The 26,399-nt window shown below is 35.6% G+C and overlaps 1 protein-coding gene and 1 long non-coding RNA gene across 2 annotated transcripts in view; one reads left to right on the top strand and one right to left on the bottom strand.

The window, feature by feature from the left end:
- Window positions 1-26,399, top strand: part of RUNDC3B (RUN domain containing 3B) — a 55,567-nt gene that overhangs the window by 7,698 nt on the left and 21,470 nt on the right. The window contains exons 3-7 of the mRNA XM_030008281.1: window positions 8,860-8,993; window positions 12,023-12,108; window positions 15,770-15,859; window positions 18,975-19,055; window positions 20,505-20,673. Coding sequence (XP_029864141.1) covers window positions 8,860-8,993; window positions 12,023-12,108; window positions 15,770-15,859; window positions 18,975-19,055; window positions 20,505-20,673 — 560 coding nt within the window. The remainder of the gene's footprint in view (window positions 1-8,859; window positions 8,994-12,022; window positions 12,109-15,769; window positions 15,860-18,974; window positions 19,056-20,504; window positions 20,674-26,399) is intronic.
- Window positions 2,129-25,949, bottom strand: LOC115339025. Its single transcript, XR_003922610.2, has 3 exons — window positions 25,938-25,949; window positions 25,423-25,429; window positions 2,129-2,238 (listed from the first exon to the last, which is right to left on the bottom strand). It is a non-coding gene; the product is annotated as an uncharacterized LOC115339025 (long non-coding RNA).

Genomic DNA, 26,399 nt, shown 5'->3' with positions numbered 1-26,399 from the left:
TGAAAGACAATTGCAGTGTTTTCTGCTTTAACAGAAGCTATAGAGAGCATATCTGGGGTGCTGCTCCCTTTTCTTTCTCCCTTCCCTGCTTTTGTTGCCTTCTTTTCCAGATACTGTGTTTAGGTCCTTTCGTTCCCATCCCCCCACCCCCCTAGTGAACCTGTTTTTTGCTGCTGGAATGCAATGGATCTGGATTAAATTGCTTTTGAGAAAGGTCAGTTGTTTGTTGATTTTCCTCTTTATCGGAGTCAGATGTTGTTCTAACTCAAGAAAATGTCTGTTTGCATTTTCTGATTGTTCTAGAGGAAGCTGCTTTGCTAAAAGAACAGAGTGTGCCTTAGCAGTAGCAGTCGCTAGAAAGGGACTTTGGAAGCTTCTCCTCATTTCTCAGTTCTGTGTACAGTTTCTGAAATTATTTGAGGATTATGAAGGACATCATAATCATCTAAATATAGAAGTGTAATATGGCAATCTACTCCTTTTCATACTTTTGCTTTTTAATATTCATAACTTTGTGAACAATATTGTGTGTAGGCTGACATTCGAGTAGCACAATTACTACCTGCTGTCATTCTGTCAGAGAAGAAAAAAAAAATCACACAGTGGGGTAGAAACACAGTGTTTGTCACATTGTGACAAAGATTATTGGAGTGATTATGGGTAGTTAGCAACTTGACACTGCAGGGAAATTGCTCTGTTTTCTCCTTCTCCCTCAGCTTCAGTGATGTTTGAGCAAAAATCATTATGAATTTTATAATTTTTTTCCCTTTTATATTTTTTTCCCCAACATTCTTTTGATTCACAGTCTATTATTCAGGACAGGCAGTACAGAGAAGAAGCCTTGACAGGTTGGCAAATGGGTTACAGGCAAATGAAATTTGCAAGTAAAAAATTATTTCAAATAAGAAATAGAGAAAATCAAAAAGCTAAATTGTTGTTTCAGTCTTCCCCTTGTAATTACCAGTTTTTCTAAGTTTGCAGAGTTAAATAAAAATACGGAAAAAGGCAGCAACTTGTGCATCGTATTGCAAACAGAATATTTTGGTAATAAGCTAGATCACTGTGAGTAATTGTTTTATTCTTTAAAAACTTGAAAGGGAAATTAAGATAATAAACATACCATAACAATTCAAAATTTAAGAGGGTATATATTATACAACACCGGGCTTGAAAGAAATTGCATTTTATTGATGGAAAGGACTGATATATTCTGAATGCATATTTTGTGTCAGTAGGAGCACACTAAAAGCAGACTGATGGTTGCAGTGGGTTGTATAAAATGTTTTAAAGCAGGCAGAACATACATGATCTGTTTGTCTATGGTAATATAAATGGTTTCATTGTATCAAAGTTGTCAGGATAATGCCATGGCAGTGTAGTTAAACAGATGATCAGATTTCAGAGTTGGAATATATAGAACTTTACTTTCTTAAGGTCATGGCAATTAGCAATTCTTAATCTTTAACTTCCTTTGGAAGTACTGGGTGAGGAAGGAAGAATTAAAAAAAAAAAGTATTTAATTTGCGTCATAAAGGACCAAGTTTACTTTTATTAGAAAACTTTTACTGGCAACTGTCTTTTCTGACTTTAAATACAATATGTTTTTAAGGAGCAAAGCATAGTCTTGACGGAATATAGTGACTGTTGCTGCTTATTGGTTTCGTGTTCAGATAGGATCCAGACAAAGCAAAATGGAAGGAATAAGGACAGCCAAAAATGGAAAAAAATGTTCAACTACAGGGATTAGAATTTTATGCTTTTCCAGAAACCATTGCAATGAAGAATTCTGACATAATAGTTCTTCAAGCCTCCTCTTCCTGGCTGTTCTTCTAAAAATGGCAGTTATAGCAATATGAGCACCATTTTTAAATTGATTTTTGATAGGTAACTGTCGCGGTCGAGACAGGCAAATGACACGTACGCATTCTTATAGTACAAGCAAAGAAGGTTTTTTTTATTACTACAAGCCAGCAAATTTATACCCATTATACTTGTTACCTTGTATATATGTCTGTCCCTTATTGGTCAAAAAGTTGTCAGAAGTTGTTTTTCTCGCCCCTCATTGGGTGACTTTTTCAGGTTCCTTATCACAACAGCAAACGGTCAACACATTCCTTAAACTTAGTTTCCCAGGCATGCTTCTCGTTCTTTCTTGTTCTCTCAGGGGAACACTGTAATCTTGTCAAGGTCAATATCCTCCCCAGGCCCCTCCATCCAGCCGAGGTCCTCCACAGGTAACTGATCGGAAGTTGCCAGCTCCAAATAGCAAAAGCGTCATGAAACAACATTCACAGTGGTTTGGGTGGTTTTGTTAGTTTGTTTTTTTCTTTTCAGAATCATTGAAGAATTTAGTTTGGAAAGTACCTTATGAAGTTATCCAGTCCAACCTCTTGCTTAAACCAAGGCTGTCTCAGATTGCTCATGGCATTTTCCAGTTGAGTGTTGACAATCTCCACGACATTTCTTAAACTCAGTGCAGTTTGCTACAGAATTCTTAATTTTTTTTCCCCCCACTCTCACTTTGTGGTTACTTTTCCGTGATATTGGCCATTCACTGGATCCTGTGGTGAGCCAGACCAGGAAGTCAAACAGGCAGAAAACTAATGACTTTCCCCATGGATGCACTTCTTTAATACAGCTGCTCATTTTCGTAAGAGTGGGTTAGATGTGGGTGTTTGCTTAGTAATAAAATGAGGTCAGCATAAATATATCAGCTCACACAACAGAGATCTGTGAATGCTGCAGGTATCTGTTCATGTGATACAGAAGACTTAGCACATATGGCACCAAAATAGTTCCAAAAAAGGTAACATAACATGCCATGGCCAAAAGGCGACATCTGTACTACCTTACAGTTACATGTACACCAATGCCAGTAAGTAGCAGTCAGGAATAGGCCACTGTTAGAAAAAGCAGTTTGGCTCACAATCTATTTTTGAATTGCCCTAAGGAAGAGAGAGAGAGTGTGGGTAAGCTGTATTAACTGTCTTTTCAGGGATTGCAAGCCGTTGACTGCCTTGTGCTCTGGAAAGTGGAGAGAGACTTATCCCTGTACTGTGTAATACTGTATGTGCAGTATACCCGGTACTCCCTAGAAGCTCTGGATTTATTGTGAATGCAGAGTAGACCAAATATGGTAAAGAGGAGGGTATAAAGCATGTGTTCTTCCTGTTATTAAAATAAGCTGTGTGGCATGCCTGCTGGCAAGATATGATACTATTGAACAGGACAACTGAAGATGTTGAAAAGGTAGAAGGAGTAACAGGAAGAAGATGAGTGACTAATTACTCTTATTCCTTCTCAGAAATAAGATTTTGCATGGTTTTGTAATGCAGTAGAGAGTAAGTGGTGTTCTGAGTGGATACAGGGACAATGTATTTGAAGGTCTCTGGACCAAATAAGACCTGCAGTGCTGAAAGGGATTTTACAAATTTGTATACAAATGTATGTGTGTTTGACAATATTTAAAGCAAGCTGGGTAATTTCAGGTGCCATTTTTTTCCCCAGATAGTTGTTTGGAATTTCTTCCTTTCTTAACCATTTCGTACTGGGGAGATTAAGCCATATTTTGTAGTTGTCTTGGTGGTTTCTTGTTTTCACTGCTGGCCACAGATTTTTCATGTATATTTTGTGTAAGTGTCCTTTTTATCTGATCAGCTAAGTAAATATAGTTAGTGAAGAAATGGTAGGGGCATCAAAGTGTTCAGCAACAGTACTTGCGATTTGATCAGAGGTGTATCCTAGTGATTTAAAACCTGAAGTCAATACAAAGTGATGTATATTTTGTCTTCACTATATCACAATGCTGTATGGTTTTCTGCCTTTTTCTATCAATTTAAATTAGTTTTAACTGAATTAGTGCTGAAGAACATCAGTAACTATTGTAGATTTTTATGGCCATCATCTCAAACGTTTCTGAAAACTGTTGTCATTTGTATGTATTTGTTGACTTATTAGGTTTTCATTGTACAGCAAAATGTGTTTATATCCAAACTGCTAGCCAGTTTGCATGCTTTGAAATAGTTTTGGTGTATAAATTGAGTTCTGTCACTGACAACATATATAATGCATCTTGCTTGTGACTTCTGTAATTTTTGCATTTCATTATTACTGTGAACATACTTGTCATTTATACGCTTATTTGCATTTACCACCATAATGACACGAAAGACTATGCTGTACTGTGCTATTTTGACACTTGCACGACTTTGTATGCCTTTTTTCCTATACGTACATTTAGAAGGTATTATAAACATATCAAAAGCTTCTGCTAGAGTTGCCCATGGAAGCTGCTTGTCTCTATCTGATCTATGTCATTCCTAATTTTTAGTGACTGTGGAGTTTGCTTGCTTGCTTTTCTATTTTGTTTTAGAAAACTTATTATGAGTAGTAAGCTTCTAGGTTCATCAGTGCTGCTGGAGTGGAAAAATGAATGTAATAATTCTCTTCCTTTCCTCATTCTATAAAATGTTCTAGTTTCACGCATCATCAATACTCTGGTGATAGTAAACGGCTGTACTAGTGATGTCACTGGTAAATGTTCAGTTTTTGTACTTCCTCATAGTAAGGTGAATTATTAAATAATTCATTTCTGAAGCAGTGAAAGACTTTTCTTATATCTGCGGTGTACAATTTATCCTTTCCCATATGGTTTTTATTTTACTTATTTATTTTTAGGTGGGAAAAAAAAAAGCACTTACTACTATCTGCTATTTCATGGAGTCTCTTTCTTTTTAAGCGATGAATATTGATATAATTTATATTAATCAAAATTCATTGAATTGTAATAATTCAGACACAAACAGTGGTTACAAAGGGAAAGGATATGAATTATGTCTGCAGAAGACAATTTGTGCTGGTAGGTCTAGGTCAAAGGTGAGGAAACACAGTTCTTTGAGTGAATAAGGTACAGCTTGTAATGCTGCTCATCCTGAGAGAGACAAGTCTGCTGGATAGAATAGTTAAGGTATTGGCGATATAATGGGGGTGAAAAGGGTAGGTTAAAGAAATAAGAGCTGATGGCACCACTGTCATGACAAAGACAAAATTTAAGCATATAGCTGTGGTGGCCCTTTATTTGGTGCAATAATGCTATTAGCAGTATAGCTTTTGTTACTAGATATAACATTTATACACACATAGTGACCCTATTACTGGTTTTGGCTAAAAAGAAGAGTAGGGCTCTTGTGTAATTTGTGGTTCAGCTCATTCTCCTTTCTCCTGTGTGGAGAAAAATCTTAAATGAATTTATAATTGTCTTGGAGGGCTGTGTTTATGAACTACTGTAAATTTTTTAATGATTGGTTCTGTAGGCCCAAAATAAAAGAGTAGGTATCACAGAAATTCCTCAAAGGAATACCATACCAGTTTATTACCAACAAGTTGTATTAAAACTTATTTTTTTCAGGATAGAAAAATTTGCTGCAAACTAAATAATACAGGGAAGTCTGGAGAAAATCTGTACCTTAGAGCACCCTAATCATTACTACTTTCAACTGTGGAACTTTGTAGATATGAAATTGGACTGTGATTGAGTAGGAATCAAACTGCTTAATGTCTTATTTGTGAAGAATTTTGGGGGCATGAAAAAAGATCCGCAACAACTAGTTGTCAGACTGGAGCAGAAGTGGGTTGATACAAATAGGTGTGTAGCAGTATTCAAAAATGTGGTGAAATAAAAGAAAATCACAATATTGTTTCTATTTGCTTTGCAGTTCTGTAGGCAAGAACTGAATTAATTTGAACAATGTTTAATATTAAACATGCAGCTTCCATGCTTGTCTAACATTTTTGTTTGGCTGACAAAAACAGTAACGTCATTCCTGTTGGAATAGCTGTCGGCTTCTGTGTCTTCTGATGACATATAAACTTCATGGCAAAGACCACATACTTTTTGTCCTTTGGACCTCCCAGGAAACTTACTTTTTCCTTGAGAAGTACTTTGACAGACTGTAAGTTGTGTACTAAAACTAGCTTTCAATTTTATTAGGACCCTTTAAAATTTAGATATGATTTTAGAATCGTAGAACAGCCCAGGTTGGAAGGGACCCCAAAAGATCATCTGGTCCAACCATTTGTGGAAAAGGGAGCCCAGATGACATTATCTAGCACCCTGTCTGTAGCATCACATCTTTAAAATCTCCAGCGATGGGGACTCTACCACATCCTTGAGGAGGTTCTTCCAGTGAATAGTTGTTCTTACTTTAAAAAATCTCTTTCTCGTGTTGAGATGAAACCTCTCCCAGTGCAACTTGTACCCATTGCCCTTTGTCTTCTCTATGTGGCTCCTTGTAAAGAGAGAGCCTCCATCCTCTTTAAGTTCTTTAGGTTCGGAAGTACTGTGATGAGTTCCCCTCTGAGTCTTCTCTTCCCTAGGGAGAAAAGACCTAATGCCTTCAATCTTTCCTCATGGGGCAGGTCCTCCAGCCCTTTGAACATCTTCATGGCCCTCCTTTGAACCCTCTCCAATCTGTCCGTGTCCTCCTTGAATTGTGGGGACCAGAACTGGACACAATACTCCAGGCACAGCCTGACAAGCACTGAGTAATGAGAGCTATTTCATTCCTCATTCTTGAGAGTTCTTGTGGCTATGTACATTGAGTACATTGAGGGCCAAATAGAATTTCATATGCTGGAAGCGTTTAAAATTGTAGGGAATATACAGCTTAATATCTTATTTAGTAGTTCTTAAAATACATTCTCACTATTCTGAGACAGTCTTTTCCAACATTTTTCTGTGTATAGAATGATTAAGGAAGTTTCTCTTCAGATTGTGTTAATTACTAGAGTGGGGCAAGCTTTAAAGTTGTAGGGAGAAAATAGTGAAATATAGAAGTCCTTGGTTCACAAAAGAACCCGAGCCGGCTGTGAGTTTCAAGTGAAGACAATTTCTACTAAAGTCTGAAACCCATCGTACCCTCTTGCAGAGCTGACTGCAAGACGAGAACCCACTGTTATGCCAGTGTTTATTGTAATTATGGCCAGCTTGCTTTGTTGATCAGTGTAAGCCAAATAAGTGCTGTGTGCTGATATGTATTTCTGTTGCAAGGGTATTTTTATTTTTAAATGATGTGTTTTTCAGGTGTTCATTGGTAAAAGGAATTGCTTTGAATTAGTGACTTCAGTATAGAGTGAAACTGTCTGGTTTTTGCAGAATATATTCTGTCCTTAAGATAGTTTCAAAAGGCCACAAAAGTTATTTTATGATAAGCTTGCCTTTATTAGCTGGCACTGGAATTGGTGACACAAAGTCATCTTCACACTTAAGTTGCATTTAATTTTGCAGGTATAATCCCCAGGGCAGAAATGTTTCTAGTATGGCAAAGAATATGAATAATATTGGTAGGTTTTTGTTCTGTTAAAATGCTGTTCAATTCTTGTTGCTGTCCGCTACACTTGGCATTTCAATGAAAATAGTAAGTGCGTAAGAGCACTTGCCTCATGGAAACTCTTTTATTTTAGTGCTTAGAGCTGAGATCTGAATCTACAGCAACTGAAGCACCTTGGGTTTTTGTTTTCCCTTTGACATATTGAGTAATATGTATTAATTCTTCCTGTTTTTTTTTTTTAACAAGTCTTTTATCAAGCTTTGAATTTAATAAATAAATCCATGAGGCAAAGTAGAGCAGATGGGCCACAAAGTCAAGTTACATGCACCCTCTAGGGAAAAAAAAAAACCACCACTTGAATTTCTTAAGATCATAAGGGACAGGTCTTTGACATTACTCTGGCTATGCTTGGAGTTAAGATAAGTCATGCTAGATAAAAATATCATTGTCATCATATTTTGGCATTTTGGTATGTATGATTTGCAGTATCAGTCGAATATATTCTTTCTCGAAATCTGAGCTTTCTAACAGCAAAAGAATTAAAGTCTTTCTGATACATTAGTAAAGCTTCAGAAGTACAACTCAGGACTTGAAATAAAATAGAATTAGCTTAACAATAAGATCTCATTTTATATGGAAAAAAGGTTTCGCACGTATGTAATGATGGCAGTCACCAGAGGGCAATGTTCATCTTTTCACATACCTGTTCACAGTTGTATGCTGTTCAGCCTGGAAAAACGGGGCTGAACTGTTGCACCTGTGATGAAATTTATTTTGTGTGGAGTGATTGCAAGTAGTATGTAATTTTTCCCTTTGTTTTCTAACTGTAATACATTCCAAGCTGGAAAAAAATATGAAGAGTTTTGGTTAAAGCTCCAGAAGAGGTATTGATTTGCTCAATTCATTTTGGTCAACTTCCTAAGGAATATTGTGCGTGTCCTCAAAATAAATTGTGACTGCAAAACTTTTTTGATCATACATCAATTTCTCCTTCAATGAAAGCACATTTTGATAAATTCCATTCTGCTCCTAAAATAAAGATAATACTACCACAGCAAACAGTGCTCTTGAGATAGATATTTATATATAAAAAATATTTTTTTTTAAAGAACAAAACTCTCTTTACTTGACTGTATTAATGAAACATGTGGTACTACCTAAAGCAGGTAACAGAAATACTTCTTGCATCGTATTTTTAAGTCACAACAGTGTGTGCTCTATTGTGATTTGAGACTCCCGTGAAGAACTCTGGAGTATTATTGTAGCATACTAACAAGCAAAAAACCAACAAAATACACATATGTACACAAAAGCCCCAAACTTCTCTTTGTGCATTGCAAACCAGGGTGAGAGACATAATGCAAGTTTTTTTTACACCTGTGAGCCAGTTTACAGTAGGAATTTATGGACTTGCTAATATAAAATCCTGTCAGTGCAGGCAACCTGTAGGGAAGTACTTTAATTATGTTTATCTCCAATAAGCAGAGAGGAAGGTTCATAAATCTTTACATATCTTGTATTTTGATTTAAGGTCAGATCACCTGGTTCGGCTATGAAAGTCCTCGTAGTTTCTGGGACTACATTCGAGTAGCTTGCCGAAAAGTCTCTCACAATTGCATCTGCAGTATTGAGAACATGGAGAATGTCGGTTCTTCTAGAGCTAAGGTAGGGAAGAAAAAGGTCAAATTGACTTTTTTGTTACATTGTTTCTTCTGTGTAAAATATAGCTGACATTTCTGTACCCAGAAGAAAAACATATTACTAAGCTTACCCCACAAAATTCTTCATTGTTTGAAATAATTATTTTTTATATGTACCTAGTAAATATTTACTTTTTAAAAAACCACTTTTAAATCTGAATGTGTTTTCTCTTAAATTCATCTTTTTCAGTAGAATAAATCTCAAATTCACTATTCAGTGAGTGTGTTGTTATTATAAAATGATTGCCTTCACTTTGAACTTACATAATTTTTTGAAAATGCAGTATGTTGAGGGAAATTAAGTTCATGTGGGCGTGCCTAACAAATATTATTTTAAAATTGTAGAAATGTGATTTATTTTTTTTCCCCTAACATAAGTATCAGTTTATTTTGGATGTAATTTATGCACTAATAGGAAAGGTGTGATCAGCTCTTGAGTTTTTTGGTGTGATTGTGCAGGAAGCATATAATAGATTTATTTGCTAATAAAGATCCATCATTTTAAAGGATCTATATAGAAATGACATCACAATTTCTGATTGTAGGTACAATGGGAGCATTAAGGAAGTAACTATTTAATGTGTTTATATGCATATGACCTGAATAAGAACAAGCTTTAAACTGACCTATCATTAACTCTTAATAGTGTGAGACAGTGTAGACCAACATCTTTTAAAAAAATACTGTTGGACAGAGATTACAAGTTCTTTATTACTAGATTGGATTGCTTTTCAATAGCTTCTGTTTCTGTGTAAATCAGCCTTGATTGATAACTGAGAACTTTCTGACTTGAAAGTATAAGTAGTATAAAATGATACCCAAATTAATGTTCTTAATTCTTTTTATTCCTAAATAAACTGGAATCAGTTGTTTGAACAGGTATCCAAACTGTTCCATGGCTGTTTTAAAAATCCTGTAGTTTCAGATTTTTATTATACTCTGGATTATCCACAGTTGGTATCATTGGTGAAGTGGAAATATTTAGCTTGTTATATACAAAAATTTTGTAGGTTTTTTTCAGGGGCATGACTGTGGTTAATACAGTTTAAATTATGTGTATTTACACAACCACAGATTTCTTCAATAAAAGATGATGCTTAGATCAAGCAGCACCATGAATCTAATAGATCTTTGAGCAGCCATTCTGATGATCCATAGTATTGCAGAACAGCTTATCTGCTATGTCTGGTGTTGCTCCTTTCTTCTTTTGTATAGATTCAGTTTTAAATTTTGTATAGTAAATGTATCTGTAATCTGTGTGAAAGCTTTGAAACACTTGAGATTCTATGGCAAAAAGCTATTGACTGGTTTTCCTATCCAGAATATTACATGCTCTTCCTAGCACTCAATGTACCGGAGTAGCAGACTGATGATTGAAAAGTCATGCAGCTTTTCTCCCTACTTACGTTGAGATCTGGAAACTCAGAAAATTTAGAGAACTTATTTCCAAATACTTTCTGGAGAGATTCATGTTCTAGAATCTGATGATTGTATTGCTTATATTCGAGGTTTATTTTAAAGGTATTTCTGAATTCTAAGATTTTAATAGATATGAATATTTAAATTCAGTATATAATAAGATGCAAAGCTATTTTCTGAAATACTCTTGTAAATAAATTAAATTTTTTTTTTTTATTCCGTGGAAAACTCCATGCCAAATAGTAAAGAAAGAAGCTAATTTGTACAGTAAGTGTGGAAAGTAGTGTTGAATTTTTAAAAGTGCCTATGGGAGTATTTTGGATGTCCATATCTGAAAAGGTTGGAGGCATGTCGACACAAGTACCAGTGGCATGCATCAGTTTTACTGGTAGTCCAAATGGGTGTCACTTTAGCCTGGAAGCTGTTAGTAAGGGTTTGCTAGTGCTAATTAGCCCTGCTTTCAGTGGAGCTGCATAGGCTTTAGTCGTTAGCAAGCATCATCATCAGGGTTTGACTGTTTCTCTTATGTTTTAAATAACTGCAATGTAAAGGCAGCTATCCAGATAAATATCCTTTTAATTTTAGTGCAACCTGTGTTAAAGTTTTTGCTGTATGGTTGGTATTTATGAAAGCGATTTTTTTTTGTTATTATCTTATAATAAGTTTAGTTTGATCTAGGTCTATATAAAATAAAAAATAGGATTATAATCTACTACAGGTGGTTTGGGTAGAATGTCTGTAGTGATATTCAGCTAGGTGTCAATAAACACCAAATATATTAAGCAGAAAGATGTCTTACTACTTATATAACTATTTGTAAGTTTATATGGGTTACAAGAAATGTTCCTGGTGTTCTTAAACTGACAATCATAACTACAATCCTGTGCACTAGACCTGTAAACATAGTGCAACATAAATTCCTAAAAGTTATTTTTGAAGCTATTGCTGTTGTTTATAGAACTGTTTGAATCAAGTTTTGCTTTTGGACTACAAGTTTTAGGCCTCTTAGATTTGATTTCATTCCTGTATGTTATGTGCATCCTCTATAATGATGTCCTTACTGAGGGGAAAAAATAGTTTATGCAAATTACATAATAAAAATATGTCACTGAGTTATAATTGTTTTTTTTTTATTGATCCCACAAATATTTGAATGAACGCAGAGAATTAGTTCTTAAATCACCTTGAGGGTAGGTTACTGCTGCTTTACAATGGAACTGATTGGATGCTTCCAATACCATTGTCTTTAAAATGAAAAGCTCTCTGCCCTGATCTGCTACCACTTATGCACATGAGATTTCAAAAGGCTGGAGTATATAATTAAAGCAAAATCTCTTTTTTTTCCCCTTCAAATTTTGGAGAACTTTATTTCACAATAAAGTTTATTTGTAAGAACGCATTTTCTATTTTCATTATTACTATAATGAAGTACATCTTAGCAACTATTTCTGTTTAGTGGTAATTTTGTTAATCAGTTCATTTCACCCAGGTAAATCAAATGTATTCATTTTCAGTGTAAAATTAAGTGTTTCATTCTATACTACTTAAATATTTGATATCTGTTTCTTCTTGCAGGGTCGAGCCTGGATCAGAGTAGCACTTATGGAAAAACATTTGTCTGAATATATTTCCACAGCTCTGAGAGACTTCAAAACAACCAGGTCTCCAAGACTTTTGTTTTTTTTCAATATTTTAGCAAATGTTGCTTAAGTGAAGGACTTAAGTTTGGAAGCGAATGTTCTGCTTGATTTGTATAGGAAATAATGTCTTTAGTAAAAGAGCTGTAACCCAGTAAAAGATATTTGGAGTTGGTATCAATTGATTGGATTTTAGCATGGGCAAAACTGCAAAATTGAAAATCCCTTTTTGATTTTAAAAATATGAAAATAAGTCTGGAATTCTTGAAAGGTCAAAAGAGAAGAAGAAAGCCTCTCTAAAGAAGGAAATAATTCTGAAACTGTAGCATCATAAAGACAGAAGATGTAATGTTCCTTTCAAAATTAGGTATGGTTGACAGAAAGCCCTAGAGACTCAGTAAAAATAATTTTTATAGGAACTTTTCTTGAAGAAGAAAGGAAGAGAATTTCAGGAACTTTTTGAGAAATATAGAAGAATAGAATTAGTGATCAGGCATAGCTAGAATTCTTGATGTAATATGAAAAATGTGTAACAGATTTGTGTTGTATCTTCTAATGGTAAAGGCTGTTATGGACAAGAATATGCTTTGTGACAGAAAATACTCTGGCAGTTTCAGACTGGTTCTAGATAATGGGATTATTTTATGATGGTTTATCCTGTAACAAGTGTGTCTCATAGATTTATGATGAAGTCATCTAAATATGAGTGAGTAACATGTTGTGGTACCTTATGTTGAACTCTAAAAGTTTTAGGCATACTGAATTGGCTATTTAAACAATAAGAATTTTCTCTGTAAGGACTTCTGTTCATTTAGAATATTATTTCTGTTTGTAATACTATTTGTCCACAAATCTCCATATATTTTGCCAATATTAAGGTGATTTTGAAACACAACTAGGTAAGCATCCCATTTTATTGAAGTTTCCAGACCTGTCATCTTTATTTTACCCAGATTTGCTTGCATTTACCATAGACAAAAAGCTCGTAAAACAAAGAGTTCTGGAAAAGATTTACTCATGTTGCCTCAAACTGAAAAGTCATTTGGGGTTTTGAGGGGGAAATGAGGAGGGCCACAAACTATGTAGTTAAGTAGTACATTCTTTGTCCCCGTTTGGTAGTGCAGTTTGTTTGCTAGTGGATAACAGTGGTATTATTTTGTTAGCAGTTTCAAATTAATTTATTTGAACTTGTTAATGTTTCATATATTTGAATATTCTTTCAGTGGTATAGCTTTTGGAAACAACCTCTTTTGCATTCCAAACATAGTAAATGCAAAGTTTGTTTTGAAGTAAATACATCAAATGGAAATAAAAGTTACAGTTTCAGATCTTGGTAGTGTGGATTTCAAATCCACTAGCAATAACAGACACAATCTCTTTTTCCTGTGTGGGATTTTAGATACCTAAAATTTGGAATTTTTTGGTGATACTTTGCACCATTTATTTAGCATTTTAAATTGTGTATTGTGCTATATGTATATTTAATGATTATTTATATAAACTATAAACTATAAATATCATATGTTACACATGTGTGTATGTAGAATATGAGATTCATCTATCATACTCCTAGCTCTTTTTAAACCTCACTGTTGTGTTTAGGTGCCTGATCTTAGGACTAGTCCTTTAATGAAGCAGCACATTTTTAGTGCTGGATCTGCACAGTACACTTGGAAGGGTGTTGGGTTAAGCATGGGCACACAATTATTTTGCTAACAAATTGGTCAGCACAGACTCTAAGTTAAAGTGGACTGTTCTGTTGTGAAATGTCAACTGCATAGCACTGAAAGAAGATTGGTGAGTTTTCCAAGGCAACTGTTGTTTTGGCTGGATTACTGTAGCTGGTTTAAGAAACATTGCCACTGTCAGGCTACCATCTGTGTGTCTCACCATTACAAGTATGCCCTGTCTTTTTTTGTGTGATTACTTCCTAGGCACCATTTCACAAGATAAACTGAACACAGTACTGATTGGTACCTGGCAGTGACTTGACAAATGCCAGTGAAATGGTTTGTAATCAGCTTGTACTGGGATCATTGCTGTTAGCTCTCAAATAAGAGTAACTGTACTGAATGAAACTGTAAAGTCCATCTAGCTCAGTATTCTGTCTCAACCAGTGGCCAGTTTAGCCTCCTGGTGCCCTTCCTGAAGTCAAAGGGTAGAAAGCTGAATCTGTACATCATACCCTCAGTGTCAGGACTATAATCTCTATCTTCCCAGAGGAAGACTTCAGATTTCTTGCTTCCCTTGAGAACATCCAAGGTCTTGGACAGCTTGTTTCTTTAACAGCAAATGGATGTCCATTATGAAATGGCAAAAGTAGGACTTCTGACAGTGTGCATTATAACACAGTTCAGTCTTTGGAGCTGTGCCCCAAAATGTGTCTTTTCTGGATGTTTGCCATGCAGTCAACTGAAGCTCTCACTGAGCCTTCCCAATGCTTTCATGCAGTTCTTAAAACATATGGAGCTTTTGGTAGGGCAGTGTTGCTGATATTTGTCTGAAAGGTGGGTTGCATTCAATAACCTGGCACCTTCTTGCAATCATTGTTAGAACATATAGGTGGACTTTTCAGTTTGAGGCAACATGAGTAAATCTAACATTGTTAGAACATATAGGTGGACTGCCCATCTCAGTTTCTGGTAAGTGACCTCTCAACTTTGCCTTTGGTACTGAACAGCTCTTGGTTCCCCACTTTCCATGTGTAACACTCAGGTGAATTCTAGTGACCTTTCTGCCTCTGCTGGTGCCAAGACTCCTTTAACACAGAAATTAAAGTTCTGTGCTACTTTGCTAAACAGACGAAATGCCTTTTTTACAAGGCCATGTGTGGCAATGGTGGGTCCTATTCACCTGCCCTGTGCATGGAATGTTTCTGTCTGGAAATAGCTTCTGTGGGAGCTGGGAGGAGAAAATCAGAATAAATGGGAGAGAATGCGGAGGTGGTGAGGGAATACAGATTTAAAAATTGTTGCTTTATCGGTCAGTGTTCTCAAGCAGCCTTCACAAATCTGCATATACCAGGGTATGTGAAGTGTATTTTGAGATCAAGATGTGGAGTTTTAAAACTTTGGCCAATGGGTGTTTTACCATAAAAAAAATGGTGTTAACACTCCTTCAAATAATGAAAATTTTAAATCTCAGAATAACTGGATGCAGCATGCATCTTCCCAGCATGCAGTATTTTAAGAAAAAGTATGCTACCTGGAAAATAGCTGATTTGTGAAAAGATTTTTTAAAAAATAATCAACTACTAAGAATGAAGAGTGAATGTTGAACTTTAAAAGAGCCTGCAGGTACAATTGTGAGAGAGAACTTTTTTCATATGATGGAACAATTATTTTTTTTATGTACATGACCCAAATTCTTCCTTTCAGCAGTAAAGTATAAGATATTTTCATCATTTTCTTTTCATTTTGTCTGTCCTGTTCTACTATTTCTTAGGGCTAATATTGTAAATTCTTTTTGCTTCTGTCTAAATTTTTATGTGCTCTAATATTGTGGTGTTTTGTGCTGTGCAGTCTATTGGTTTGCTTTATTTGAAATGAAATATGAACGCCCCTGGGGTTCACATTAGTTGTTTTTATTTAAACTGGATTACTTCAGTTTTCTGTTAACTATGAAAAACTTTATTATTATTTGAGAGAAAATGGTATTAACTGAACTAATTTCTTTTTTATTGAAGGAGATTTTATGAGGATGGAGCAATTGTTCTTGGTGAAGAAGCAAATATGCTTGCTGGTATGCTCTTGGGACTCAATGCAATTGATTTCAGGTATTACATTTGCATGCTTCATAACAAAATGCTCAGGGAAAGTACTTATAAATCAATGCATTATGGAAAACATTGTTAGATTCCCATGGTAGTTTGAGAGGCAAAACTTAGGTGGGGGGAAAAGAGGGGGAAAGAGAGAGGGAGAGAGAGATCTTGAATGGCTCTTATAGATAAGAACAAAGTTGTGCCATAGTTTATATAGCTGCATGATTACATGGTCTTTCTTTCAGGTATCAAAATCCTGAAAGCAATCAGAAGTATAATTGCAGAAGATATATCAAACCTATTAAGTGAATCTTGCAGACAACTGAATCTTTTAGTTATTTTTAAACTGCAAGGAAGACTGTGTGATTAAGTACATGGTTATGCCCTGGTAGTCAATGACAGCATTGTAACTGCATATGTAGAAGGTGTAGGTGTCTTTAACTTTAGCACTTCTAGATTTTTTTAAAAGCTTAACATACAAATGACCGTTTAGTATTCATTTGTGTTATAATTAACTGCAGCTGAACAGCAAAATGTCATCAGATTACATGAATTTACCTTTGCAATCTCTACCTAGACTTTCGTGTGCTTTGTTACTTAATTAATTCTGTGTTTTGGGGTAATGAAGGTGGAAGCACATGCTAGAGAATATAAAAAACATCCTGTTGTGTATATATATAAATATATATGTTAAAAATAGTAGCAAGGTATAAAGACTACAGTGCCTATGAAAAGATCAAACCTGGCTGGTGCAATGCCCTGTTAATATGCCTGGTTGGGCCCACTTAGCCTCATACAGAGCCAGCGGGGAAGGGTTTCATAATACCACATAGGGAAAAGGAAAGTGATAATGCTTTTCTCCAGTCTCCTCACAGTACACTGTTAAAATTTACCCTGCAGCAGTATTAATGCTTGTCACAAACTAGTTTAGGAGATAAACTGGCAGAAAACAGCACATAGTCTCACTGGATGCACTGAGTGATTGACTGTTGCCAAAAGGCCTTTAGAGATTTACTCCTGCTTATGTACCCTTATACCAGTTTTGAGGCTTGTTGGACCCTTCTGTGAGCCAGCTCAACTTGTTAAAGAGCAAAAACAACATACCTAGTAAGAAGGCAGGATAGTTCTTTTGTTGTCAGCTAGTTTGGTTCACAGAAGCATCCTATTAGTGGCAGAGATGATGGGACCATAAGGCTTAGAGAAGAGAAGGAGTAAAAAGGATTGCATAATGTTTTTCCTTTCTGGTGGCAGTGAGCATTTAGTTCAGCTGCCTGCGGAACTGCAACTGGATGCTAAAGGGGAAAAAAACCTAAAAATTCAGGTCTTGATGGCTGAACTAGCTCGTCATGGAGTCAAATAAGTGCCAATACCACTGTAAGGAGGAGAAAGGGAATGTCTGGTTGGGGTTTTAAAAAAAAAAAAGAAAGAAAGAAAAAATGAGGAGGGAGAGGTTGAAAACACATGATACCTTCTTTTGCCAGAATTCAGTCATTAGATTGGCTTAACTGCATCCTCAACATATGTTCTGGGGGAATGGAAGTGTGCTTCAGGATGATAAGAGACCTAGCCTTGTGTACAGCAAATTCAAATCTTACCAGATTTTATTAGTTTAAGCTTTACACTATGTGAAATTAAATTGCTTCTCTATTAGCACTATACTTGAAGGACTATAGCCTTACATCAGTAAGAAGCATAGCAAGAGTAGGTCTGCTGTATGTAAATCCTCCCATTAATAATCATCAATTGACTCTGTGACTGTCTCTCATAATCCTCAGTGGTACATACTATTGGTATGAGAGCTTAGCTGTATGAGTGTGCTTGTTCTTCCTCTGATTTCTAATATAAGCATATGTATAGGTATCTGTTAATAGTATTCAGAGTAATGATTGGTTCTCATTGGAGACATTCAAAGTTTTTGTCAATGCAGCTTTTAAGAGCCTAGAAATATTCTGGGCAAAGTAGGAACATAGTGCTACATGAGCATTTTTATTGTGCCGCATAAAATTCATAGTATTTTTGGTCTGAATGGCTGAGAAGCTGTAGCCATTCTTTGCATGTTACATTTGAGGTGGGTTTGTTTTTTTTTCATTTCAAACAGTCACTTACAAATGTTGACTGGCTTCTCTATGTGGAACTGTAAATAAGACTTTGGGGTGGAGATGGGGGAACCCAAGTGAGAACAGAATCTAAATATTCCCCCCCGCCCCCCAGCAATGCAGAATTATGTCTCTACTTAAAATAATTGTGGTTTTGCAAGGGTGTTTTTTGTTTTCCTTGCTTTTCTTTTCTTAGGGGAAAAAAAATGCTTCAGATGTAATTCCCAAATACCACTTAACTGACTGCATTGTCAAAAATGGCACTTTGCAATTAAGTTAGCAAAAGCTGTGTCTTACTAGAACCTGGTTTTTGATGACAGAGATAGGAGGACTGAGGAAAATGAGCCTTGTGGAAGCATAATTAATTTTGTCACTTCTGTGATAATTAAACATGATTCAAATGCAATCTTTTATATCCAGTACAAAAAGAATACAGCGTAGATGAAAGCTTTATAATGCCACAGCCATTTAAGAACATTTTCTGAAAGTTAGTTTCATTAATGTTCCTCATCTTCCTGTAGCCCAACACCAGAAAGTATCTGAAAGGAGAAAGACTCTGAAATATTTTTGAGAATTGATTTTTAACTTAAAGTTAGTAGGATGGGTATATAAGCACTCTGTAAACACTTTAAATGAGCTTAAATACTGAAGATTCCAAGCTCATCCATAGCTCTTCTGTTTCTCTTTCTTCAGCTAACTTTATTTTTCCTGTTATTGCCTTGCAATCCATCTGTATTTTCAGAATAAAAGCAAGTATTTAAAAATTAAGGTTTATACCACTTGCCCTGATCTATTTCCTGATTATGTGTAATTTCTGTTTGTTGGGGTTTTCATTATACTATAATATGCTTAGTGACTCTCATTTAACATTAAACAGTCTAGCTCAGCTGAGTAGGATTTCAGTGTTAAATGCTCTAGGCCTTTCTTATTATAAAAAAATTAAGAAGAGTCAAATTTCATGTTGGTAAGATTCAACTGTCACTGTCATTTAATTTTCTTGTTATAATCTTATCATTGTTTCTCTGTTTTATCAGTTTTTGTCTGAAGGGTGAAGGATTGGATGGCAGCTTTCCAGCTGTCATAGATTATACACCGTACCTGAAGTTCACCCAAAGGTACTTTTTATCTTTACACTGCTTTTCTTTATTTTATTTCATTGGCAAAATTTTACTTCATACTGGGCCTCTTACTTTTCAGTTCACATTCAAAATAATAGCCATCTCTAAATACAAACCTGTACACTCAGCTACCTTACTCTTTCAGACTGGTGGAATTATTACATGACTCATCAGTGAGTCATGCTAACTTTGTTTACTTGGATTAGAATCACAGTTCAGCTGAAAACAAATTTTTTATTTCCTTTGAAGATCATTAGACCAAGTTGTCCTTTCTTTTGGGCCTTTTCTGTATAGCCATAAACTTAAAAGTAGTTATTGTGTAAATAAAAAGTATGTATGCCCTGGTAAATGGTAAGATATGACAGATAAGCAGTATGCAGTATGAGCAGTTAGTGCATAATAGAAAATCATGACCAGTTGTGTGTATAATCTGACCTTCCAGCTACATTTTGCTCCTCTGATCAGCCATGTGGTTAATAATAAAAAGAATGATCGCTATGTAACATATCAGATACCAATCTGGCATCTCCAAAAAGCATGGAAATTAATGGGATGCATTCTATTGTTAGGTTTGGCAAAATGAAGGAAGCAGCTGGGAGTTAGGAGTAGTCTTGAAGATGTACAACTGAACATGAAACATCCTAGTTATTCACTTGAAGTTCTTGTAACCTTACATGTTAATGACAGATTGCATGGTTCAGTTAAAGCAGAATTTGCATCATGGCAGGATCATGGGGTTGCACTAATCACTACTTAAAAAACTAGTAAATGCTGTTACTGTAGTGGAAAGCACAGTTAACTGTAAGGGAAGATTTCAAATGGATATTGGGTTAAATTAAAATTCTTGTCTTTGAGAACGATGTCTGAATTCTCTGGCATACATTGATTCTGGATGTTATGGAGATACTTTAACAATGAATCTGCATGCTATGTAGGGAGGTGCTTATGTCCTGTGAAATAACAGGCACATGGTCTTTGCTATAACCATAACTATCCATTCTCATTTAAATTTATCGTAATTTAATATAATGACAATCACTTTTTTATTTTTCTGCTTTTTTAGAAACAAATAAAATGTATTTTCAGAGACTACTCTTTGCCCTGAATTTGTGAAGGAAAGATTTAAGTCACCACTTTCTTAGATAGCATATTGTAATGCATTGGTCCTTTGTATTCCAGGAAAGTATCCCACGTACAGTTGTCTGACTTGCCTAAGATAACTTGACTAAGATCACAAGCAAATTTTTGCCCATTCTTTAGGTGGCTATACAAATAAAAGCTTGAAATACAAGTTGTGTTTGGTGATCTATCCTATCCCAACATTTTGATTCTTTTTGGTTTACAGAGCTTTGGATATCTGTAAGAACTGTGGTGCTTTAATTTCAAGGGGGATTTGCATTTTAACAGACACAGCTTTTCACTTGGCTAATAAGTATGATCCTTCAGTTCTGACAGCATCAGCAGTGATGAAGAAGAGCTAAGGACGCTGGGCAGTAGTGGCAGTGAAGGCAGTACTCCAGAGAACATTGGTCCTCCTTTCATCATGGATGAAAACAGTTGGTACAACAAATGCAAAAGGGTAGAACAGAAGTACCGGCTTGCATTGGAACAGAAGGTAAAAGATCAGTTTTGCGGGGGGCTGATGGACCCAAAGCTTGTCACCAGCCAACTGGTGACATATCCATTTACGTAAAGGCAGAAAAATATATTACATATTATTTAGCTTCCTGTAAGTGGTCTTAAATTTTATGATCCTCAGAGTATCCTTTGTACATTGATTTGAGGGAAGAGGTTGGGGGGAAAGATGATGATGATGATGATGATGATGATGATGATGATGATGATGATGATGATGATGATTATTATTATTATTATTATTATTATTATTATTATTATTTTGGAGGATCAGATTGCACAATCTAATGTAGACGCTTTGGCTCCTTTTTCCAATCTCAGAGTTACAGGCAGTGTATCTCTGAAGCTGTTAGGCTGTGAAATGAACATGACTGTCCACATGATTTTCCTCTTCCTTAGAAGCCACAGAATTTTGTTGACGTAGGTAGACTGCCAGTTGAAAGCTTTTATAATGATAGTGATGTTAAACTTTAATATTTATTCTTACAATAAACAAAAATGATCAGCAAAGTAATCTGCCTAGGAATGAAAAGCAAAACTATCTTCTAAATGATACTGAGATTTTAGAAATATATAGTTTTAAGACCTGTTTCAAGCTAGAATGGGAAAGGAAAAAAAAAAGTGTGTTTGTATTTGATTTCAATAATTTAGGTAGTATATTGAATGTTATTATAGAAACCAAAGGTAGGTTCTTGCTCTACCACCCAAAATGCTGTAAGTTAAAGGTAAAGTGAAATATATGTCCAAACTTTTTAGCATTTTATTATTTTTAAAAGCAAAGTACTTGTCAGTTTTTCATAACAGCATATGACAGCTACAGCAACAGCAATGCGTATTAGCTAGTGGTAGAGAGAAGGGGGAAGAATTTTCATAGACACTGCAGGAATAGTGCACAGAAAAAGAAAGGAGGGGTCAGGAAAAATGAAAGGGAAGAAAAATGAAAGACAAATGGTTAATGTTTTTAAAAACCTTCATTAGTATTTTTAGTGTTCTTTTTTCCTAATGTCAGAATTTGATTTTTATGGAACTCTGAACACAGTAAACCATATGAAAGGCTGGAACTACATAAGGGTGCTTGGAGGTGTAATTATTTCCCTTAGTTTAGGGCATTAGAATCACAAGATTATCTCTTTGCCTTTCTAGTTTTTACTGTACTGAGAAGAAAAAATAGTTTAAAAAAAAAAAAGAAAAAAGAGAGGGCCAGATGGGATCTAGAATGGATATTCTGCCAGTTGGGACTCAGTACATTCACTGTGGCCAAGGTCCTGATACCACCTCAGTCACATACATATTTAAATTCTAAGAATGGTTGTTGGCATGGTTTTGGCCTGGGACAACTAGTACTCTCCCGGATTATTTCAGGTCACAATTTGTGAATTAGTGTTTGTCCGTGATCATTCCAAATAACCAGTATGATTTCAGACATGGTCCTTTGGAACTTGAGTTTACGTATAGATATAGCCAGACAGAGAATATACCTGAGAAGGAGTCCTAGTTATGTTAATTAGGTTAAATGTAGCTGTGGATTGCTAAATGTCAGCCTTAATATGGAATAGTTGGAATGCATCAAAGTTGGTTTACTTTAATGCATGTGAGAGAACCTAGTTAAAGTTTTTCTAAGTAACAGTGAAAAAGTCAGACTTACTGTGGGATGATAGATGTAAGAAGTATTTTTTAAAAATATGCATACAATTATTTCTTTTCTATTTTGGTTCCCTTAGACTTCTTTTTTTTGAAATATGACCATAAATGTTGGCATCCAGGTTGCTGGTACAATCTTCTCGGCCAGTGTAGTATCACTTTCCATATGGAAAAAACTTGTGTTCCTGGTGGCTCTCTCTGATACAGAGGACATTTTCCCTGCTTTTGTAAACCAAAATGTGCCATTCAAAAGGAATCTCTTCAAAGAGATAAACAAAATTAAAACCTTTTCCTCCCCACCCCAACAGTCCTTGAAGCACAGGAACGTATTCAAGACAGCATTTTATCCTTGTGTCCAGACAAAAACATATGATCAGTTTTAACTCCTCTCTTCCTCACCCCCTGCCAAGGTTGTAAAATATTTTGGGATTTAATGAGAAAAGCGTCATCAGCTCTGGAGAAGCATTGAAGAGAACAAAATAGGTGGATGTTTATTTTTCTTGGTACACCCAGGTGGTTCATTTCCAAGGATACCCCATCAAAGTTGTGACAGGTGCACATAGAAACAATATTGAAACATGGTGTCCAAATCCACTAGCCAGAATCACTAGGAAGCTTTAGGTCTGCAAAAGCACAAAGATCTTCAGTGGCTGTAACAGCAAATGGAGATTTGGTTTATTCACAAGTCTAGGATCCAGAAACATCTCTATTCCACAGGAAGTTATTTGCTGATCTGATACTTAGTATTTCAAATTTTTGAAATTACTACTTTAATGAGTCACGTTATTCCTTGTAGCATTCTCTTAATGAGCTGCCAACTTCTGTAGTCAACTAATGTAGAGGTGAATTCAAGTCAGTTTTACGATAACTCTTTGAAAACTGGTGCAAAATACAATTTTCAAAATGATAGCTACTCTGACAGCTGTTGACATGTTCCTAACTGTCCTCCTTTAGAATGCCTACTTGACAATTGCAGCAGCAAAATAACTTTTTTATTCCCACAGACAGAAAATTTTCCATTGTCTAATTTTCATTTGGGATGTGCCTGCCAAATTTTTGTATAATTCACTTCACCTATGCTACATCTGTTCTATTATAACTTGAACAAATGACCATTAAGAGGTTAGAGGGACTATGGAATAGAGCTTCTTTCCTGAGTGTTTCTCTCCTTCCCTTTTTGGGACCTTTTTCATGGCAATAAGTTGCAGCATGGCAATGAGTTGCAGACAGTGCAGTAGGTACCAGTTAATCAGAGACAGACTGTTTTTTTGCAAACAAAGGGGCTTTCTGACATTCTGTGTGTTGGAAAACTGGATGTTTGTGACAAGAAGACCAAGTTGAAAATAATGTATTTTTAGTAACTGATATAGTGAGCCTGATTGCTCTATTGTCATTCACTTTGAGCAAATAATGATAAATTCTTTTTGTGCCTCTTAAGTAAGTATGTGTAGTGCAGTCATTAATAGCACAGGTGAATGATGTTTACCAGGGTCACAATATGACAAGCGATTGGATTGCAGCTAAGAAAAAGGTATCTGTATCTTCTGAGTTGTTTGAATGGTAGGATAGGGTCAGGTATTATTTTAGCAAGGTAAATCCTAGCATTGCTTTATTGGACCAACAGTGCTATGCTGGTTTAGACCAGGAATCCTTGGTTGTCCTACTATCCTCTTGGATACTTGCCCAAAATACATGTGGAGGGAAGAAAAAAAACAAAGCAAATATATATGCACTGTTTTTCCTCTAATACTTTCTTGGCCAATGCGTATCAGCTGAAGGACTTCCTGAAGCTGATAAGGTTTGTCTGTTTAGTAACCTGTGATGGATGTCTCTTCCAAATACTGCTCAAATATCCCCTTGACCCCATGTAAATTTTTAGCATCCAAACCATTTTTTTTGGCGAAGTATTATGCGTATCTACCATCTGTTGTGTGAAAAGCCACCTCCTTTTCTGTCTTTTGAATCTGGCTCCTACTAGCTTGATTTCATGGTGCCTAGCTCTTGTATTTTAAAAATTGATGAACAGTCACTTCCTTCTTGCCCTCTCCAGGCCACTCTGGAAATATGATGAGTTTGTCTTTTCCAAGTTGTCTCTTGTCCAGATTAATGAGTCATAGTCTACACATTTGTTACTTACGTGGAAGTTACCCCTTCCCTATTTTGGAATGGTGTAAACTGTTCACTTCTGTGTAGTGAACTCCTACATTCTTTGTGTACTGTTTATACTGGAGTTTTATATGCTTTCACTGGTGGGATGATGCATCTCTGTGTCATTAAAGATAGAGGTATTTTCTATTCATAGTATTCTGTTTCTGATACTGATGCTTCATATCTAAAATCTTTTTGTGAAATGTTTGACATTTCCAGGAGGCAGGAAATTTGTGTATGTCCTAATGCATCATTTAGTACTTTCAAAGCACTACTTAGAGCTCCAAGGAGTACCTTAACAGTCAAGATAACAGCAACATTTGATGGGGCAGAACTAAGCATATTGAAAACCTCTTGAGATTCCTTGGAACTTGTACTGAGACTAAAATAAATTCCTATTAAATATAAATATATATGCAGCAGATAGAACTGTATGTAATCATAGAATCGCAGAATAGTTGTGGTTGGATGACATCTCTGGAGATTGTCTAGTCCAACTACCCCGCTCAAAAAAAGGTAGACTAGAACAGGTTGCTCAGGGCCTTGTTTAGTCGGGCTGTGAATAACTCAAGGATGCAGACTTCCCCAGCCTGCCTGGACAACCCATTCCACTGTTCATTTAAAAATTTAAAAAAAAAAAAAAAATTAACAAGAAAAACACACATTTAAATAGTTTCCTGTATTTCAATTTCTGCCTGTTGCCTCTTTTCACTGGATACTACTGGGAAGAGTCTGGCTCCAACCTTTTTGCACCCTGCCATTAAATATTGATGAACATTGATATGATTCTCTTCCTCCCCCTCTTCCCTCCTGCCCAGCCCTGGACTGAGCAATCCCAGCTCTTTCTGCCTCCTCTCATATGAGAGATGCTCCAAACCCTTAATAGTCTTTGTGGTAATGAATTGTATTAGTAGCATTTTACTACCAGATAACGTGAAACCTGTTTTCTTACTCAACAGGACTACACCTGTTCTGTGTCTATGAAAACTACCTTTTTTTTTTTTTAATTTGGGCACCTATGAAAGCATTACACATTTTTCCACAGGCTTCAAGGAATGTGCAAGATTTTACAGAGTACAGACTTACTATACCCATCTTTAACTAAGAATTGATAAGAAGTTACTAGCATCGGACATCCTGGGACTCTGCTTGAAGAAGAAAAAGAAATAGCTGCTTAGTATTGTAACCAGATGTGTAATTTGTGAACATACTTTCTGACCAAATGTGCCATCACAGCTGCTGTTAAATAGTCACATTGTGGATTTTTGTAAATTACTAAGTAGTTGGAGTGTGATTAGTACTGCTCCATATCTTTTATAGTATCAGCTGGAAAAAATGATGACATAAATGCACATGCACATTCCAGCTCTACATGTTCAATGTTACTAAAAGAAGTGACCTTCACCAGTTGTCCTACCTTATGCTTTAATGTAGGTGAATATTTATTTCAATAACATTCTTCTTTGTCATTTTAATGTGTGATGTGGTATTTTGGGATTTTTTTTTATAATAATTCTGGCTCCCTTTCACTAACTATACAGTTCCATATAGATGCATTCTACTCTTGTCCTTCTTACACAATATCTAGCGTCCTGCATCTGTTAAGTTGCAGAGTTCTGATCTTTTTCTTGTACTAGTGACTGTTCTATGTTGTTTTCAAAAAATGAATTAGTGTTTCATGCTGGTGGCATTCCTGTCTCGTTGTTTTATTCTTTATTCTATTCCTCCGCAGGAATATAAATAAGTGCATGATTTTCTTGATACCTACTAAGAAACATCATACTAATCTTAAGTCAATTTACTAGTCTGTTTAAAAATAAATAAATAAAAAAACCTACAACAAAACCAAAGTAGAACTGTGTACATCTTAAACCAGAAAAATGTGAACATGCATAATGAAAAGTTTTTTTGATAGTG

Source organism: Aquila chrysaetos, chromosome 3 (assembly GCF_900496995.4).
Source record: "Aquila chrysaetos chrysaetos chromosome 3, bAquChr1.4, whole genome shotgun sequence".
Taxonomy (NCBI): domain Eukaryota; kingdom Metazoa; phylum Chordata; class Aves; order Accipitriformes; family Accipitridae; genus Aquila; species Aquila chrysaetos.
The sequence above is the reverse complement of the archived record's forward strand: the minus strand, read 5'-3'. Positions and strand labels throughout refer to the sequence as shown.